Below are 18620 nucleotides of genomic sequence, written 5' to 3'. Positions count from 1 at the left end.
TCTTGATGGGTTTTCTTGTGTTTTAATTCCATTAAAGATTTTGAAAGTGACATATCCTCTAATATCTGTTGAGGATTTTTCCTACTGGTTTGGATAGGGTGTGGATTGTTCTTTATCCTTCCTCATTACTGTGTAAACTTACAGCGCTTTATAAATAAAGGTTAATAATAATAATACTGTCCAACCTCTTCCTTGTACAGTGGAACCTCGCCATACGCGGGGGATCCATTCCGGATCCCGCCGCGTATGGCGATTTCCGCCTATGCTCAAGCCCTATTGTAAACAATGGGGCTCGTGCACGGAGGTGCACGGGGCGCAACGGGCGCGCGCGTGGTGCAACAGGCATGTGCACCCATTCAACTGAATGGGACGCGCTGCCCTTTCTGCCCCGCGCGCGCCCAGCGGCTTGAGCGCGTACGCTCAAAGCCGCTTATAAAAAGGCCGCGTATGCGGAGGCCCCACTGTCCTTTTTTCTGTCTTCCCCCTTGCAACATACACACATACCTAATTCTCATGACCTCTGTCTCTCTTCATTGCCTTCTGCAATCCTCCTATTTTCTCATTTTCTGCTTTTTTCAGTTCCCTTCCCCAAATTCCTTCTTCATCATCAGTACTATTCTTGTTGCAAGTATTTATTGGAACAAGTAATGAAATTTACTGAAGGGTCTGTTTGAAATTAAATTGTTTTCCACTCAGGAAAATATTGAAGCACTCCGAACAGATGGCCATCCAGCCTCTGTTTGAAAACCTCCAAAGAAGGAGACTCCATCACACTGAAGTAGCATATTCCCCTGTCGAACAGCTCTTACTGTCAGGAAATTCTTTCTAATATTCAGGTGGAATCTCTGTTCCTTTACTTTGAATACATTGCTCCAGGTCCTAGTCTTTGGAGCAGCAGAAAACAAGCTTGTTCCATCTACAATGTGACAGCTCTTCAAATACTTAACCATGGCTACCATATTACCTCTTTCACATGTACTGTTGTCAAGCAAGTTTTCACCCATCCTATATCTGTTCATTTCATTTTTATTGCCTAGGTGTAGTATCTTACATTTCTTCCTCTTGAAATTCATTTTATTAGTTTTGGCACAGCTTTCTAACCTGTTAAGGTCAAAGGAGAGGTTTTTGACATTGCTGGAAGCAATTTAGCAGGTAGATGGAATTCTTTGTTCTCTTGACATGTGTGAATCAATCTGTATTCTTAAAAATTGTGTTTCCATTTGCAGATAGTTGTAAGTTAAATAGGCTAACTGAGGAAATTAGCTTCAAAAATATTCTAGTTGTCCAACTTTGCATGTATAGTTTGTCTAATTTAAACATTAAAAGCCATCAAGTTAGTTTTATTTCACTAATTATTCATTTCTCCTTCTGACAATTCTTATTATTATGCTTGTAAGTATTTTGTAGCTATGTGTTACGTCACCTCAATCCATTTTTACTGAGGTCCCTTAAGGCTTTTCAGTAATATCCAGATCCTGTTTGGAATACCAAGCCCAAAATGTTTGTGTAAATGATATATCTGGGTGACTTATTAACACTTTTCTTGGGTAACACTTTCTTTGAGCCAGAATGGGTACATTCCCAAACTGTTATTATCATTGACATAAGCTGTTTTGCTTTGATCCAAAACCCGAGAGGCTGATGATAATTATAGCAGCAGGTTCTCTTTATGGGGCCATTCAGACTACCTTTTACCCCGGATCAGGAATCAATTCTTGCATGTGAAGTTCATATTGGCCCCAAATCTCTCACAATCGATTTCGAGGCATCTGCAACCGTTTCGTGGCAAATGCCCCTTGGCGCGCGTTATTTGGAAGGGGGGGGGGGGGGGAGCCGTGTCTTGAAAAAACCCGGGTTCTGCGAATATGAACTTGCCCCCAATCATGATCGGGGCAAGTTCATGGGAGGGATTTAGGGCAGAGGGAGTGCAGAGGGCGAGCATTCCCTCCCCTTCATTGGAGAAGGAGGAGGAAGGAGCTGGAGGAAGGATGGAAAAAAAGGGGAATTAGGGTGACAGGAGGCAAAAAAGGGGAATCAGGGTGACTGACGGGGGCTGCAAAGGGCAGTCAGAGGGAAGGCAAGGGGGGACTGGAGAAAGTGATGGAGGAGCCGGAGGAGGATGAAGGAGCCGGGGGGAAGAAGGGGGCCATGGAGGGCATTCTATAACAGAGCAGGAGGAGGAGAAAGAAGGGGCAGGAGGAAGGGTCAATTCAGGTCAGGTCAGAGGGAGGCCACAGGACTGAGCAAACCTCCCTCTCGCACCAGGGAGCTTTCCCTTTTTAAATGTTCTTTTAAATTATTTTTGGCAGTCTATGCGCATGGTTTTTGCTTTAGGGAGGGTCGGGAGGAGGAGGAGGATTGCCAAAGGAAATCGGGCTGCGGAGCCAAGAGGAAGGAGCTTCTCTCTCTTTTTATTTTTTGACAGTCTATGCACATGATTTTTTGAGTGACATAGAATGTGTGTGTGCTTGTGCTACTTTCATTTCCTCTTGTTCCTGGAACAGCACCTTATAAGAGGCTGTATTATTATTATTATTATTATTATTATTATTATTATTATTATTATTTGTGTTATATGCGGATGCTACTTTAGAATGCCTGCGCTATATTTCCCTTTCATTTCCTCTTGCTCCTGGAATTATTTGTTTAAAATGCAAATGCTACAATGCCAATGTTACAAATGTTTCCCTTTCAGTTTGGCAAATTGATACTAATTGAATACTTTTGCTTTTGCTACACACAAGACACACACCGGAGGTTTTTAAGTTTGTCAGCATCTGTGCACTCTGCCCACCAGTTTTTTTTTAAAAAAAGGAGGGGATAAGCCCCCATCCGCTTAGCCAATGGCTGCAAGAAACGTCACCTTTTACGAAAGTGGAACTAATTTGATTGACAGCAAAGGACCCTTCCTTTTAAACTGGGTAAAGAGCTGCAATGGCATTCCGGGGTTAAATACCCTGATTAAGGTATTTATAGTTGGCACTTGCTTCCGGAGGCATTCGAGATGAGGGCCCCTGATTGTACCCAGTTCCCTCCAGCACGAATGTGCCAGTCTGAATGGGCCCTTAATATACTTTGTTAAATCTGTAACCAATTTAGAAGCTAGAATCACTCATTAGATGCTGACTGCTTTCCTTTTATCACCACTAGGAGACAGTCTTTCTCTGTTAGAAGTATTTCGGCCTTGTGCTGAAGATATTTCCTTTCTGTCTCTTTCATAAAACTCAGAAATACAGTAATGCTTGAGTCCACCTGGTTTAGATTCTTAGTGAGGGAGCAAGCTTGTTTTCTGCTGCTCCAGAGAACAGGACCCGGAACAATGGATGCAAGCTGCAGGAAAAGAGATTCCACCTGAACATTAGGAGGAACTTCCTGACAGTAAGGGCTGTCCGACAGTGGAATGCACTCCCTCGGAGGGTGATAGAGTCTCCTTCCTTGGAGGTCTTTAAACAGAGGCTGGATGGCCATCTGTCAGGGATGCTTTGATTTGGATTTCCTGCATGGCAGGGGGTTGGACTGGATGGCCCTAGTGGTCTCTTCCAACTCTATGATTCTATGAGGGGTGGAAGGAAACAAAAACCCTAATTTTCAAAAATAATCCAGAGGTTGAATGACTTACTGCTCTGTCCACCACCCATGCTATATACCAATTGAATATCTGAAATGTTTGAGACCAGAAATATTCTGTATTTTGACACCTCCCCCCCCCCCCAGATGTTGGAATACGTGTTTTGCATATACATAATGAGGCACAATAAGGCTGGAGAAAGATTGAGGATCTCTGAAATGGCAGGAGGCATGAAGTCCTGCCATTTCATAGATTCTCTCTTTGATCTGCAGCCTTACCTCTCCAGCTTTGCAAATACAGTACAGTTAGGTAGTACACTACTTGTGTTGTAGCTCAAAAAGTTTTGGATTTTGTACTACTTCAGAGTGTTGAATTCTATAGTCAACCTGTATATACTGTCGGTTCCTAACAGATGTGGTGAAACCTGCTCCTATGCACAACATTACTACAACTAGAACCTAGAGCTAAAACCTAGATATATTTGATCGCTGAGTAAAGCAGTAGAACTGATTAGAGCTAGAGCTAGGGATGGAGTTGACAACTCCCAAAACGCTGAGGATAAAAAAAACCTGAAAATCTTTTTGCATAGGTCTCGTGAAGCTACTGGTCTAGCCATCTGAGCAGCTTCAGTGATCTCCTTGTTTGCTAGAGCTGCCATTAGATAGGCAAGAGATATTTTACTCCAGATCCCTGGAAAGAGACTTGGATTAGAGAAGGTATGAATAAACTGGCCAAACATTCCGCCTTCATTACAGATGGCAGTCTTGATTCGGTATGATTTGCTTCCTGTGCCATGGCCAGTAGTGTTACAGCCAGATGCTAATTTTGGCTAAAATGTTGGAATGTGGATACCAAATGCAAGGTCAATCTGTCAACCTTTTTTTAAAGCATTCTGAATTATTAATTGATTAATTAATTAAAATATTTATATCCCACCCTTTGGTGGAAGATCTCAGGGTGACTTACAATAAAAGCAACTTAAAATAATAAATAATTACAAGTGTTTAACAGATCAAAAATATATTAAATGGTTTTTCAATGTAGGATGATTTAAAACCAGTTAAAACCATCTTGAATCATTTAGCTATAAGACATGTACAGCCTTGATAAAATCAGTTTGGTCTAAAGTCTTTAATAAAAAGCCAGGTTTTAACTTGGATCTGAAATGATTCTAATATTGGCATCAATCAGGCCTCCAAAGGGACGGGAACTCCACAACTTTGGTGCCTACCACAGAAAAGGTTATCTCCCATGTTCTCCCACAGTGTACTGATGTCCTTCCTACTGAAGGAACACAGAAGAGGGCCCCTCCAATACATCTCAGTTTTCTGGCAGACATATTTATAGAGAGGCACTCCCTTAAGTATTATGATCCTAAGCTGTTTTGGGCTTTAAATGTTATTGTTTTGGATTCAGAACAGGTCTGAATACAGGTCCTTCAGAACAGGTGTTATATGTTATTAGAATAGAAACCTAATGAGCCGATAAGCTGCTGCATTTTGCAGTAGCTGCAGTCCCTCATAGAGTATGTTGCAGTAGTCTCAACAGGAAGTTACCATTGCATGGACTACTGTTATCCCTGTTCAGGAAGGACCATAGCTGGGAAACCAGTTGAAGCAAGACTCAAGCACTTTGAGCCACCAAGTCTATGTAGGCCTCCAGTGACAAGGATGGATCTAGAAGTACTCTAAGGCGCAGTACATACCGGCAGGGAAATGCCGGCCATTTGTGCTGCGCAGAGTTGCTGCAGCAACTAAACCACGTGGCACAACTGCTCAGTAGAAAAGGAGACGCTTGGAGCAGCTCCTTTTTTGCAACGTCATAAGAGCTGCATCACAGCCATTATAACGCTGCTTCCTGCAATAGACGTGTGGGTGCTCAGACGCCCACAGGTCATCATTACGTGCCTCGTGTGGGCAGTGCTGCTCAAAAATGGCACCGCCCACACATACTAGGGCTTGGGATCATGCAGTTGCTGTGCGCTCCCGAGCCTAGTATCAGCGCAGCCACGCCGCTTTTGGCCCGTCTGCACCTTTAGGAGGAGTGCAACCCCATCAAGACTAAGTAATCAATCAACTCAAGAACCACAAATCAATAGAATGTTCATCTTATTGGGATTCTGCTTGAGTTTATCCCACCTATTACAATATCCACGCACTGCTCCAGTACCTATGCAGTCCCAGCCGACTCAGATGATATAGAGAAATAGAACAGGGTAACATCGTCATCCTGATAGAACCCAGCCACAAAAGTGCTAATGATCTCTCCCAGCAGCCTCATGTAGATGTTAAACAGCATGGGAGACAGCACAGTGACCATGGGGCTGAGCAGAAGCCCCTAGATGCCAGTTGTAAGCCTCCAAACCTTCCCTAATATATTTATTAATCCAGCTATAGTTTTGATATAACATTAGGTGTCAGCATGAACGGACATTGCGGAAACATACGTACATAACACTAGGGTCCAGGAAGGTCCTCTTCATGAATGGGTGCACTACAGCCTCCTTCAAGGGAGCAGGCATCTCCCCCTGATATAGTGAGGCATTTACTACTCCTTGGACCCACCTAATCCTGGTTTCAAATATCAAATAAAGTGAAATGTCTTGGCATAGCTCTATCCAAAAATAAAATAAAATAAAATAAAATTTAGAACTTTATGATAACAATTATGTATGTCTATGGAAAGAGATGTTTAAAAAGACATGCTAAAATTGTCACTCAGAATGCCCTCAATCAAAATGAACGCCTTCCCCAAACTAATGTTTCTGTTCCAAAACCTTCCAATCATAGTTAATGATAAAAATTTCCAACAATGGGAAACTGACATCTTAAAATTCATCTGGGCAGGCAGAAAGCCACAAATAAAATGGAAAATTATGAAAGATGCCAAGGAACAAGGAGGACTAGGAATCCCTGATTTCAAGGCATATTACTATTCATGTGCCATGGGTTGGGTCAAAAAATGGATCACATAAAGAGATGAGAAGAGGCTAAACCTTGAAGGTTTCAACATCAGATATGGATGGCACGGATATTTATGGTACAGCAAGGCAGCAGTGAACAAGGAATTCAATGACCATATCATCAGGAGATAAGAGTCTGGCTCAAAATTAAACAAAAAATATACAGTACAATATATTACCAGACTGACTGTCACCTCAAGAAGCGATGAAAAACCAAAAGAAACCTACTAACATGGGAGAAAGAAACCCCTAAACTAAAAGCATGTAAAGAATTAGAAGATGGATTTACATGTCAATGGATTACTTATCATCAATTGAATGAGAGATGGAAAATTGACCTTGAAACAGAAGGATTCACTAAAAAAGAACAGAATTGGATGAGATCTTGTGTGAAACGGAAAAATGTGTTATATCCAAATTACATAAGCTTCTCCTGAAGATAGAAATGGAAACAGAATTAATTAAAAAACCTACCATCAAATGGGCACAGAACATCAGACAGAGCCCATACAACTAGAAAATTGGGTAAGGGCCTGGGGCCGAGACCTAAAATTCCCACTTAGTATGGCTGTGAAAGAAAATCTGTATAAAATGATACATAAGTGGTACATGTCGCTCAACAAATTACAGTAGCAACAATTCAACAACATGAAAAAGGAGCTTGCTAGAAATGCGGTAAAAAAGAAGGGACACTATATCATATCTGGTGGACGTGTCAAACCACAAAAAAATTCTGGAAAGATGTACACAAGACATTACAACTAATAATCCAAAAATCGATTGAATTGGCACCAGAAAGTTTTCTACTAAATATAGTAGAAGGAGAAGAAGAAAGAAAACTACTCAAATACATGCTCTATGTGGCCACAGCCACAAGAATAGCATACGCTCAAAAATGGAAGGAGAAAAATACACCATCAATAGATAACTGGGTTAGAAAATGCTTGGATATGATGGAGATGGACAAACTAACAGTGCTGTTAAATGGAAATCCTATTAAGAGATGGAAAGAAGAATGGAAACTGCTGTTACAGTTTTGCGAGAGAAAGTGGTCAAGCATAGATTCAGATAGGGAGCTAAAATCAAGATTTATTACACACACACACACACAAATTCAAAATATTCAGATATTTAAATCTAATGAAAAAAAGAATCTGAGCTACAATACTAAACAATATCAGAACTAACGTGTTAATTAAGACTTACTTCAAAGACATATAGCCTGAGAAAATACTGAAACACAAGATCATTAAGAAGTGGATTGAACATTCAAAATGAGCTTAACTCAAAGAAGAATATTATTAATTTATGAAACGCTTCTGAGAAAATTCCATATAGACATATATTAGGTAATTGGGAGGTGAACTATATATGCTATATGTGATTTTTTTAAAAGATGTCTTAAGAAAATGTCCTTGTTATTGTCAGATATGTATGTAAGGTATGTGAGTTAGTAATTAGTTTTGAAGGTATGATTTTTCTGGGTTTTTTCCCCTTTTTTAATATCATATTCTGTAGGGGGGTTGTATGTGAGCACTTGTGGAATAAAATAATTAAAATAAAAATTTGGATAGGGCAAAGGCTTTTGAACACATTTTTTTTACAAGTTCTATAACACATTTTAAATTTAGTATCAATTTTAAATAGTTTAGCAAAATCTAGATTTATTTGAAATCAAATACAGTATGGCAGATTTCAGTATTACAAAAATTTAGAAGAAGCCTTTTAGGTATGGCAAACCCCCCTCCGAAGAAAATTGACAAGGAAACCGCTTGATAGGTTCGGTTGAGGGTTGCTTTAAGTCAGAAACTACTTGAAGGTACACAACAGCAGCAACCACTGTTACAATAATTATTTTCTTAGATTTCCATGGCTTCCAGCATGTGAAAATTTAGTTTGGCATTTCTCAGGAAAATATGGTTTGGTGTAGAGAAATTAGCAAAATTAATAGTAATACTAACAATATTAATGGAATATATTTTGCAGTATTTTGAGGAAATCTTTGCAGTGATAATGTCCTGCTTATTTTAAATTAAAATAATTAAAGACCTTCAATTTGAACCTATGTATTTTTGCTTGATTGTCTGATTAGACCTGATTGAACAACTGTTGGATTTTCTTTACTTGTCTACCATGTTTGTATGTACGATTTTACCCTGCTGCTCTTCTTTACAGTATTTCTGTCCAATCCAACTTCTGTATTTTTGTTAGACAGAACATAATTTGAAGCAGCAAAACATAGTAGCATAAAGTCAGGTTAGGAAAGTAAAAAATCTTTCACTCCAGTATTATATGGAAACATAGTACATACTTGAATTTGAACATGGGGGCTCACTAATTGTGTCTATTGTGATCCTCAAAGAAAAAGCACTAATTAACACCTATTTATGAATTATTTATTGAGCAATGTAAGTTAACAAAGAGGGAAGATTTGGAGATTCGAACTATTGATAGATTTCTGTTTGAAATAGGTAGATAGTGCATTTCAGACATGTTTTTTTGTTGATCTTACTAATTACTGTATGGTTACAGCACTGAATACAGTGAGTACAATGAATCCAAAGATTTTTTTACAGCTCATTTCTATTTTGGTTAAGAAGATGGCAAAGTGTGTAATCTGTATGTAGATCTATTATTATACTTTTGTTATTTTACAGATGATCCTTTGGGACTGGGATTTAAAGCAGTGGTATAAACCTCACTATCAGGTCAGTATCTCTTAAAAATATTTCAAAATGTCAGCTTTGTTAATAAAGAGATAAATGGTTGAGAAACATCACAATATATCCAGCAGTAATATGCACTTCCCTTGATCAAGAAGTTTCCTGTCTTATTTTAACAGCAAATATATCCCTGCAATTATATCTTTAGACTGATAACAATTTATGAACAATTCAATTCAACTGGTTGGATTGAAAGGGTGCTTTAGTTGTAATGACAAATATTTCTTTATTATGACTATATTTTTTCAAATTTAAAACAGAAAAGAAACGCTTTCACAAATGTCTGCCATAGTATAATGATGGAACAGCAACAATGTAATGTGGTATGCACCAACCAAAGGCACTATTATCCTGGCATTATTTCACTTCATTGTCCCTGTGCAATAAGCCTCTAAGTCTCTTGAGTAGGGGTATCCCTTGCTGAGGGTTACAGAATCAATGGTTTCTGGGCCTGATAAGATGTCTCAGCAGGTATGCTGTCTCCCTGTGGCAAAGATCCATGATGTGGCAGAGAGGCTGACAAAACTTGTCAAGCCAACTGACCATTACCTCTTCCTTTTGGTCCATGTGAAAACTGAGGATATTGGAAGGCACAGCCTTCAAAATATCATAAGAGACTATCAGGCTCTTGGTAGGAAGCTGACAGAGCTGGATTATTATTATTATTATTAAGCTTTATTTATATAGCGCTGTAAATTTACACAGTGCTGTACATACAATCAATTAAAATAGATAAAATAAATCTGTTTATGGTGTACATTCTATAAAGATAATTAAATATAATACATATTTATTGTACAGGTTGCCATCTCATATCTTCTCCCAGTTGAAGGGCATGGTCCAAGAAGGGAGAGGAAAATAGCAGAGGTAAACAACTTGCTCTGCAGATGATGCTGGAGAGAATAATTGGGATTCTTGGATCATGGGCTGCAGTTCCATGAGGGGAAGGACTTTTGGGAAGGGATGGGTTATACCTCACGCCAGTTGGCAAAAACATTTTTGCCAATACAGTCGTCCCTCCACATTCACGGAGATTAGGGGAACAAGACCCCTACAAATGTGGAAAAAATTGAAATAACTCCCCCCACGAGAAACCCATTTAAAGGAGGGGTGGGCAGAGGAAGAGAAGCAGGGGCGCATTCTCCTTTTTTTTCAGCCCTCCCAGCCCTTGAATGGGCTCACCACCCCTTCTCTGGCCAGATTGCTGCCTTCCCCAGGCAGTGATCCTGCTGGGAAAGGGATGAGGAGCCTCTACCCATCACTGAAACCTGGTGGTATAAGCACATGTAGGGGTAAAGTCAGAAAAGCAAAAGCAAAAATGAGCCCAGGCCTGCTAGAGAGGTTAAGATCAGTAAAAAGGGCTTTTGGGAGGTATATCCACAGCAAAAGGAAGAAGAAGGAAATGATAGAGCCACTACATGGAGAAGATGGTGAAATGCTAACAGGGGACAGAGAAAAGGCAGAATTACTCGACACCTTCTTTGCCTTAGTCTTCTCAGAAAAGGAAAAGGGTGCTCAACCTGAGGAAAATGCAGCAGAGGGCACAATAGGAGAAAAGCGGCCGCACCACTATAAGACCCAATGGCACTTTGGAGGAGCTGCTTCCTCCTCCTCTTCTCCCCCGCCACCTCTTCCTTTCTCCTTCTCCCCGCCTCCATCTCTTCCCCACTGCCACTTCCTCCTCTACCCTGCTGCCATGCTGCAACTTTCTTCCTTCCGCCTCTTCTTCCTCCTCCTGCTCTGTACCGCTGCGTTGTAAGGCTCACCTGCCAGGCTTTTGCAGGAGGCAGAAAAGGGCTTGCCTAGCCGACCCGCCTCGCTCCTTCCTTCCCCTCACAAACTCCCTCTGCCTTGCTTGACTGGCTTGCCGTAGCTGGCTGCAGCGCGCATGCAAACAAGGAGTGGGAGGTTAGTGAGAGAGGAGCCGCCCCGCCTGAGAAGGGTGTGCATGTGCAATAAGAGGAGGAGGGGGGAGAAGGAGGAAATAAGGGTTATGTGCTCGCTAACCAGCCTCCTGCCCTCGAGCATGCTCAGACCAAGGCAGCACCAAAGCGCATGCTCACTGGGTCAGCATGCGCTTCCACCCCGGCCTTTGCCGGCACCCGTCTTCCTCTTTGTCCTCCTCCCTGCCACCACATGCCGCACAGCACTCTTCCTCCTCCTCTTCCTCCTTGCTCTCCTTCCTGCTGCTCTGCCACGCCACCCCCCATAGGCTTACCATCCACGGATGCTCAAATCCGTGGGTGGCAAGTCCGCTGATAAGGAGGGCCCACTGTACAGGAATACCTAGTTAGACTAAATGAATTTAAGTCTCTTGGACCAGATGATCTACATCCAAGGGTATTAAAAGAACTGGCAAATGTAATATTGGGGCCATTGGCAATAATCTTTGAGAACTCCTGGAGAACAGGAGAAGTCCCAGCAGACTGGAGGAGGGCAAACGTTGTCCCCATCTTCAAAAAGGGGAAAAAAGAGGATTCCAGCAATTATCGTCCAGTTAGTCTGACATCAATAACCAGGAAAGATTCTAGAGCAGATCATTGAACAGATAGTGTGTGAACATTTAGAAGGGAATGCCACAGTCAACATGTGTTTCTGAGGCCCCATACAGACAGGCCAAAATAAAGCTGCTTCGGGTCACTTTGGAGGTATGCTGTTTAAATGATGCATGCGTCATAAGAGTCCGGAAGCCACACCGAAACCACGCTTCAGTCCTAAGAAAACTGGGCCAAAACTTAACAAAATGAGGAAAGACCTAGGGAGTTGGCTATGTTTAGCCTGAAGAAGAGGTGATATAATAGCCCTGTTTAAGTATTTTAATGGGTGTCGCGTTGAGCATGGAGCAAGCTTGTTTTATGCTACTCCAGAGACTAGAACACAACAATGGATGCAAGCTACAGGAAAAAAGATTCCACCTAAACATTACGGGGAATGTCTTGACAGTAATAGCTGTTCGACAGTGGAACACACTTCCTCGGAGTGTGGTGGAGTTTCCTGCTTTGGGGGGTAGGTCTTTAAACAGAGGCTATATGGCCATCTGTCCGGGGCATGGGGGGGTACTTTGATTTTGAGTTCCTGCATGGCAGAGGGTTGGACTGGATGGCCCATGTGGTCTCTTCCAGCTCTGTCCATTATTTATTTATTTATTTATTTATTTTGAGCTGACACTTTCTTGATACTTGTTGAAACCTGGTTGAGAAGACTAACCCAGAATTGAGAATTTGTGTAGTTTTTGGCTGACATCCACACCTCATGAAGTGTTTATAGAATCCATGTGTTTTTTCCATCTGTGAAAAACACCTTTTTGGCAAAATTGTGTTCTTTATGGAGGAAAAAAATACTTTTGCAGAAAAAAGCCACTTTCCAGAAAGAGTTGGGCTTTTTTGTTTTTGCAGAAAAGACATTTTGTACAAAAAAAGTTGCTTTGAAAATTGTTTGCTTTAATACTGAAATTGCTTTTTGTGTGGAAATACATCAATTTTTCACAAAATTTTTTCCAGGTTTTGTGCAAATTTGGTGTTTTCTGTGCAGGAAAACATAGTTAGGATTGTTTATTGTTTATTACTTGTAAGAGCTGAGACACAGAATCTAGGGACCAAAAGACAACAGGAGTCCATAAATATTCAAAACAAAAACATCCCATCTGCTAAAGCCAACATTAATATTTTCGTTTAGTTCTAACTGGTCTCATTCTGTTTAATAGGGAAGTTAATTATACTGTAATTTATACCTTTCATTAATTGATTTCATAATCACTATCAGTGACTAGAAATTCTTCTCTTACAGAGTGCAGAAATTGATCTAGGGTTTCTAATTTATAGCAGAAACCCAATATGTGTGTAGTTTTTGAAAAAAAGAAAAATACAGTACTGTGCTCTTCCCTCCTTTCACCAGGAAGACATTGTGACTGCTTTACTTTTATCCAGCCCTTTCCTTTCTCTCCTAAGCCCAATTGAACTATCAGATCTTATGTTATTTACCATACCTTTTTCTGCATTCCACTGAAGCTGAGTCATCCAGGAGTAATTAGCTCTTAATGTGTGATTAAGCTGTTTGTACACAAGGGAGAAGGAAAAGAAAGTACTTACTGTAATAAGGGTGAGGAGAAAAGAAAACTTGATTGCAAAGCTTCTATCTTCTCTGTTCTGCTTTCTTAATGATGAGAAAACACTGTTCTTGTGATATTTCAGTTTTGCAGTGTGTTATATCATTAAAAGCAAAGTAAGGCTGCGATTAATAAGGCCTGGCTATTGGCACGAAAGAAATTTGAGAAATTTAAGACTTCAGAAAAATTTAAGAGTTGAGAAGAATTGCTTGGACACTCCTAGAAAGTAAGTTGTCCAAGTTCTAGGAGTATAGTAGAGGCACTAGCAATGCAAGTTATAGTCAAAGAATTTCATCTGTGGAAGGAACAGACAAAATGCAGCCCCTGTGCCTGCTTTTGCCACCCTCACTTCCTCAACTCACCTTTTTCGAGGGCAGCCTGGAGTACAATAGTTGTTCATCTTCTAAATGGATCACAGATGTACTGATAAACATTTTAAAAAAGGCATGGGTCCTCAAACATTTCAATTTCCCCCATTTTGGAGGCATTTTTGGCAGGCCATGCTAACTCTGATTCATAGTATAGGTATTCAAACTGCAATGATACGGGGTTTTCAAATGTGTTTTTCATAAACATAGATCTTCCGCATGTGTGGTTTGATTATGATTATTTGCTAGAAAACACATAATATACTGAAAGACCATTTACTTCACATATTAAATGAAAATGTTTATTGGCAACATAGCCAGCGTAAGGCTGAGTAACATAAATATTTTGCCCCATTGGTAAGTCATGAACTAAATGTACTGCTCCTTTATAAGTTCACACATTTTCTAAAGTTAAGGCTTTGAGACTGTTAGATGCTGGCTTCTGTCCACATAACCTTCTCTGGAAAACTGTAGCCAATTTCTGGGTTCATAAGGCATATTTTGCATAACAGACATCACATGGCTGGACAACCCAAAGTCAATAAGGTTCTTGGAATAAACACCAAAGCTGCTTAAAGCTAATGGTGAATGTTTTAGGGTGGGAGAAAATCCTTAAGCAGGAAGTACTTTACTTTCTGGAACAAACTTTGTAGCTGGGAAGCATTAAATATCCTTGCTTTGTGCCCCAATATATCACAGTCCCTATGACCAATTCTGTTAAATCCGCTTTCCATATTGGCATGTAGCAAACCTTAAAGGTTAAAGATACATCTAGCTGTTTGTCACAGCTAGACAATATTTTCTACTTGGTTTTGATAGATAGTCATTTAAACTTAGAACAAAAGGTTTTTTGAGGAAATAGTGGCTTCTCTAGGGCTTAGGTGCCTCCCTAATATTTGAAATGTGCAACCTCTGCTTCTCCCAGAATAATCTTATGCTAACTCTCGGGTTATGCTGGAGGCTAAGATTGAGCAGCCCTGGTTCCTATCCTATTTTGCACAGCCAAAATGTACAACATGCATTAGATAGACAGACAGACAGTGTAACGTTTAGTTATAGTATGGCATATGACATCCTACACATACAAACATAAGACAAGCAGTATTATTCTGACATCACACCGATAAATCTATATACAAACCCAAAGCCACATGCCTACATACAGATATTTACAGATTCAGGTAGTAGAATCATAGAGTTGGAAGAGACCACAAGGGCCATCCAGTCCAACCCCCCTGCCATGCAGGAACTCACAATCAAAGCATCCCTGGCACGTGACCATCCAGCCTCTGTTTAAAGATCTCTAAGGAAAGAGACTCCACTACACGCCAAGGGAGTGTGTTCCACTGTCGAACAGCCTTACTGTCAGGAGGTTCCTCCTAAGGTTGAGGTGGAATCTCTTATCCTGTAGGTTGCATCCATTGTTTCAGGTCCTGTTCTCTGGAGCAGCAGAAAACATGTTAGCTCTCTCCTCAATATGACATCCCTTCAAATATTTAAACAGGGCTATCATAGCATCTCTTAACAGTCTCTTCTCCAGGCTAAACATCCCCAGCTCCCTAAGTCGCTGGGACACTTCACCATTTTGGTCGCCCTCCTTTGGACACGCTCCAGTTTCTCAACATCACTGTATTCCAGTGGGGCCCGACCAAAGCAGAATAATAATAAATAATAAAAGCTTTATTTATATACCGCCCTTCTACAAAATCAGGGCGGTGTACAACACAATACAACACAATACAATAATATACACTATAAAATATACATTCAGTTAAAATAACAATAAAACAACTCCAGCCAGCTTGCCATGCTGACGAAGAGAAGAGGGTAGGGTTGTTCGGGGCACACATCAGGGGTATGCCTGCTTGAATAAAAAAGTCTTCAGCCCCTTTTTAAACTAGAATAGAGTGGCACTATTATTTCCCTTGATCTAGACAGTATACATCTATTGATGCAGCCTAAAATTGAATTCACCCCACTGGTCACTTCTCTCCAGGATGAAAAGAAGCCATTGTGGAGCACTCTTTGGGTTCGGCCAGTCAACCAATTACAAATCATGGAATAATACTCCAATATTCTGTCTCATAAACTGGAAAAGATAAACAAGTTCTAGACTAATTCCAAGCCCCATTTCTAAAACTATGAGCAGCTAGAGGCAGTGGAGCAAGAGTTCTTTTTGGGTTTCCTCTGTCCCACCTGTGGTTTGGTGATGGTAGCTTATGTTGTCTAGCACACAAGGAATGGGAAACAGACTCCTCTGAGCCTCCTATCCTGGGGAAGCAATTCTGTCAGTTTGAGGTCTTAAGGGATCACACCATTTTACCTGGAAATCTGCTTTCAGCAAACTAAATTGAAGACACTGACAAAGATATTTATAGAAAACTTGGTTGTAAAACTGATGTGAGGTCACAACCTGATTTAGAAATGTTTCTTTGTAAACAATGTGTAACAGGGTAAGTCTGGCCTGTACAAGATAGGTCTGAGTTTATCCTATCAATACCTGATGTGAAATAAATGCTAGTTACCTTGATCTCCCAAGAGACTAGGGACTAGATGGCACATTCAAATACAGACTGCAAGTGAATTACAGTGGCCCCTCCTTTCTTGTGGATTTGCCATCCGCAGATTTGAGCATCCGTGAATGGCAAGTCTGGGGGGGGGCAGAGGAGGTGGAGGAAGAGGAGGAGGAAAGTGACGTGCAATGGGAGGAAGAGGAAGGGGTGGCATGGTGTGGTGTGGCATGGTGTGAGGGGGAGGAAGAGGAAGGCGAGGAGGAGGAGGCCAGGAGGGGCACACCTTGCCCACCACCATAAGGGCCAGCCATTTAACAGTTTTGGACTTCAACTCCCAGAACCCTAGACAACTTGGTCTACAGTGAAGAATTTTGGGAGCTGAAGTCCAAAATATCTGAATCAAAATTTGGGAACCACTGGTTTAGATCATTTTATTGTTTTAAATTTTAAATTGTTTTAAACTGGTTTTACCATAAACCAACCTGAGAACTTATCAAATAAAATAGGTTAGAAATATTTTAATATCAAAAGAACAGTAACAACAAGAATAGCAGCAATACATTTAAAACAAATTGCAGGTAAACCACCCTTTTCTTTTTCCTATGTTTAGAGTAGAGAATAAATAATGTATTTTCTCATAAGAACCCATTTGTTAAAAACTGTTATGGTACTGCCTACATACATACAGGGAGGTGAGGCAATTTTGAAGTTGCTACAATCCATAATCAATGCCTCTCTCAGGGAAGGTTGTTTTCCATTGAGCCTGAAATTGGCAGTGGTGAAACCCATTCTAAAGAAACCTTTCCTTGATCCCCTGGACAAAAACAATTATCGGCCTGTATCTCTTCTTCCCTTTTTGGGTAAGGCGATCGATCAAGAGGGTGGTTGCAAACCAGCTCCAAGCAGTCTTGGATGACACCGATTATCTCAATCCATTTAAAACTGGCTTCAGGCCAGGATACGGAGTGGAGACTGCCCTGGTCGCCTTGGTCAATGATCTCCGTCTGTGCATTGACAGGGGAAGTGTAGCCCTGTTGGTGCTCTTGGACATCTCAGCAGCCTTCGATACCATAGACCATGGTATCCTTCTGGAACACCTGAGAGAGTTGGGAATCGCTGGCTCTGCCTTGCAGTGGCTATATTCCTACCTCTCGGGCAGATTCCAGATGGTGATGCTGGGGGACAGCGGGAGAGCTGACATCTGGTGTCCCTCAGGGTGCTATTCTGTCCCCCATGCTGTTTAACATTTACATGAAGCTGCTGGGTGAGATCATCCGGAGACATGGGGTGGGGTGTTATCAGTATACCGATGACACCCAAATTTATTTCTCTATGTCTCAGGCTGTTTCAGTGGCCAAGGAGGGCATCTCCCCCCGAATGACTGCCTGAAGTCGGTAATGGATTGGATGAGGAAAAATAGACTTAAGCTGAATCCAAATAAAACCGAGGTACTCGTGATAGGTAATCCTAATCCGGGTATGGAGATAAGTTTGTCAGAGCTAGATGGGGTTACACTTCCCCTGAAAGAATCCAGGGGTGCTCCTGGATTCGTCGCTTCAACTGTCTTCTCGGATGCGACAGCCAGGAGTGCCTGTTATCAGCTTTGGCTGATACGCCAGTTGCGCCCCTACCTGGAGCAGAGGGACCTAGAAACGGTCGTACATGCTCTAGTAACCTCTCGCCTTGATTTCTGCAATGCGTTCTACATAGGGCAACCTTTGTGCCACGTCTGGAAGCTCCAATTGATACAAAACATGGCAGCCAGACTGGTTGCCGGAAAATCCAAGTTCGACCATATTACACCTATTTTAAAATCACTACATTGGCTGCCTACTAGCTTCCAGGCACAGTACAAGGTGTTGGTTATCACCTATAAAGCCCTACATGGCCTGGGTCCAGTCTACTTGAAGGAACGCCTCCTCCCATACAATCCTTCCCATACACTCCGATCCTCTGCGAAAAACCTCTTACAATCTAGAAAGACCAGACTGGCGGTGACCTCCCGGAGGTCCTTCTCTGTCACTGTTCCAAAAACTTGGAATGACCTGCCGGAAGAGATTCACCAATTATCCTCACTCGAGGCTTTTAAAAAGGTGACAAAAACCTTTCTCTTCTGGCAGGCCTTCCCCGATTGATAATGTCCAGAACCAATTGAATCGCCCTTTTATTATTTTTCTTACTTGTGATTTGTTTTTAACTTTGATGTACAGTATTGTTATGTACTTTTTAAACATTTTTTTTTACTGTTTAGTTTTATAGTTGGGAGGGAGGGTTGGGTCGGGGTTTTGTGCGGCTTGTTGTTTTTATTGTTATATATTGTATTTTCTTTGTTGTTACCCGCCTTGATCCTCAATCGGAAGAGGCGGGATATAAATAAATAT

At 41.2% G+C, this 18620-nt stretch overlaps 1 protein-coding gene across 5 annotated transcripts in view; it reads left to right on the top strand.

Annotated features, from left to right (window-relative positions):
- PDE3B (phosphodiesterase 3B) overlaps positions 1-18620 on the top strand; it is a 93726-nt gene that overhangs the window by 30311 nt on the left and 44795 nt on the right. For 3 of the 5 annotated variants that reach the window (XM_042439280.1, XM_042439317.1, XM_042439299.1), the window contains exons 2-3: positions 9188-9238; positions 10055-10120. In XM_042439280.1, the coding sequence (XP_042295214.1) occupies positions 9188-9238; positions 10055-10120 (117 nt within the window). The remainder of the gene's footprint in view (positions 1-9187; positions 9239-10054; positions 10121-18620) is intronic. The other 2 variants (XM_042439289.1, XM_042439308.1) reach the window with 1 other exon arrangement.

Source organism: Sceloporus undulatus, chromosome 1, assembly GCF_019175285.1.
Source record: "Sceloporus undulatus isolate JIND9_A2432 ecotype Alabama chromosome 1, SceUnd_v1.1, whole genome shotgun sequence".
NCBI classification, from domain to species: domain Eukaryota; kingdom Metazoa; phylum Chordata; class Lepidosauria; order Squamata; family Phrynosomatidae; genus Sceloporus; species Sceloporus undulatus.
Note: the sequence above shows the minus strand (reverse complement) of the source record. Positions and strands in the feature narration are given on the sequence as shown.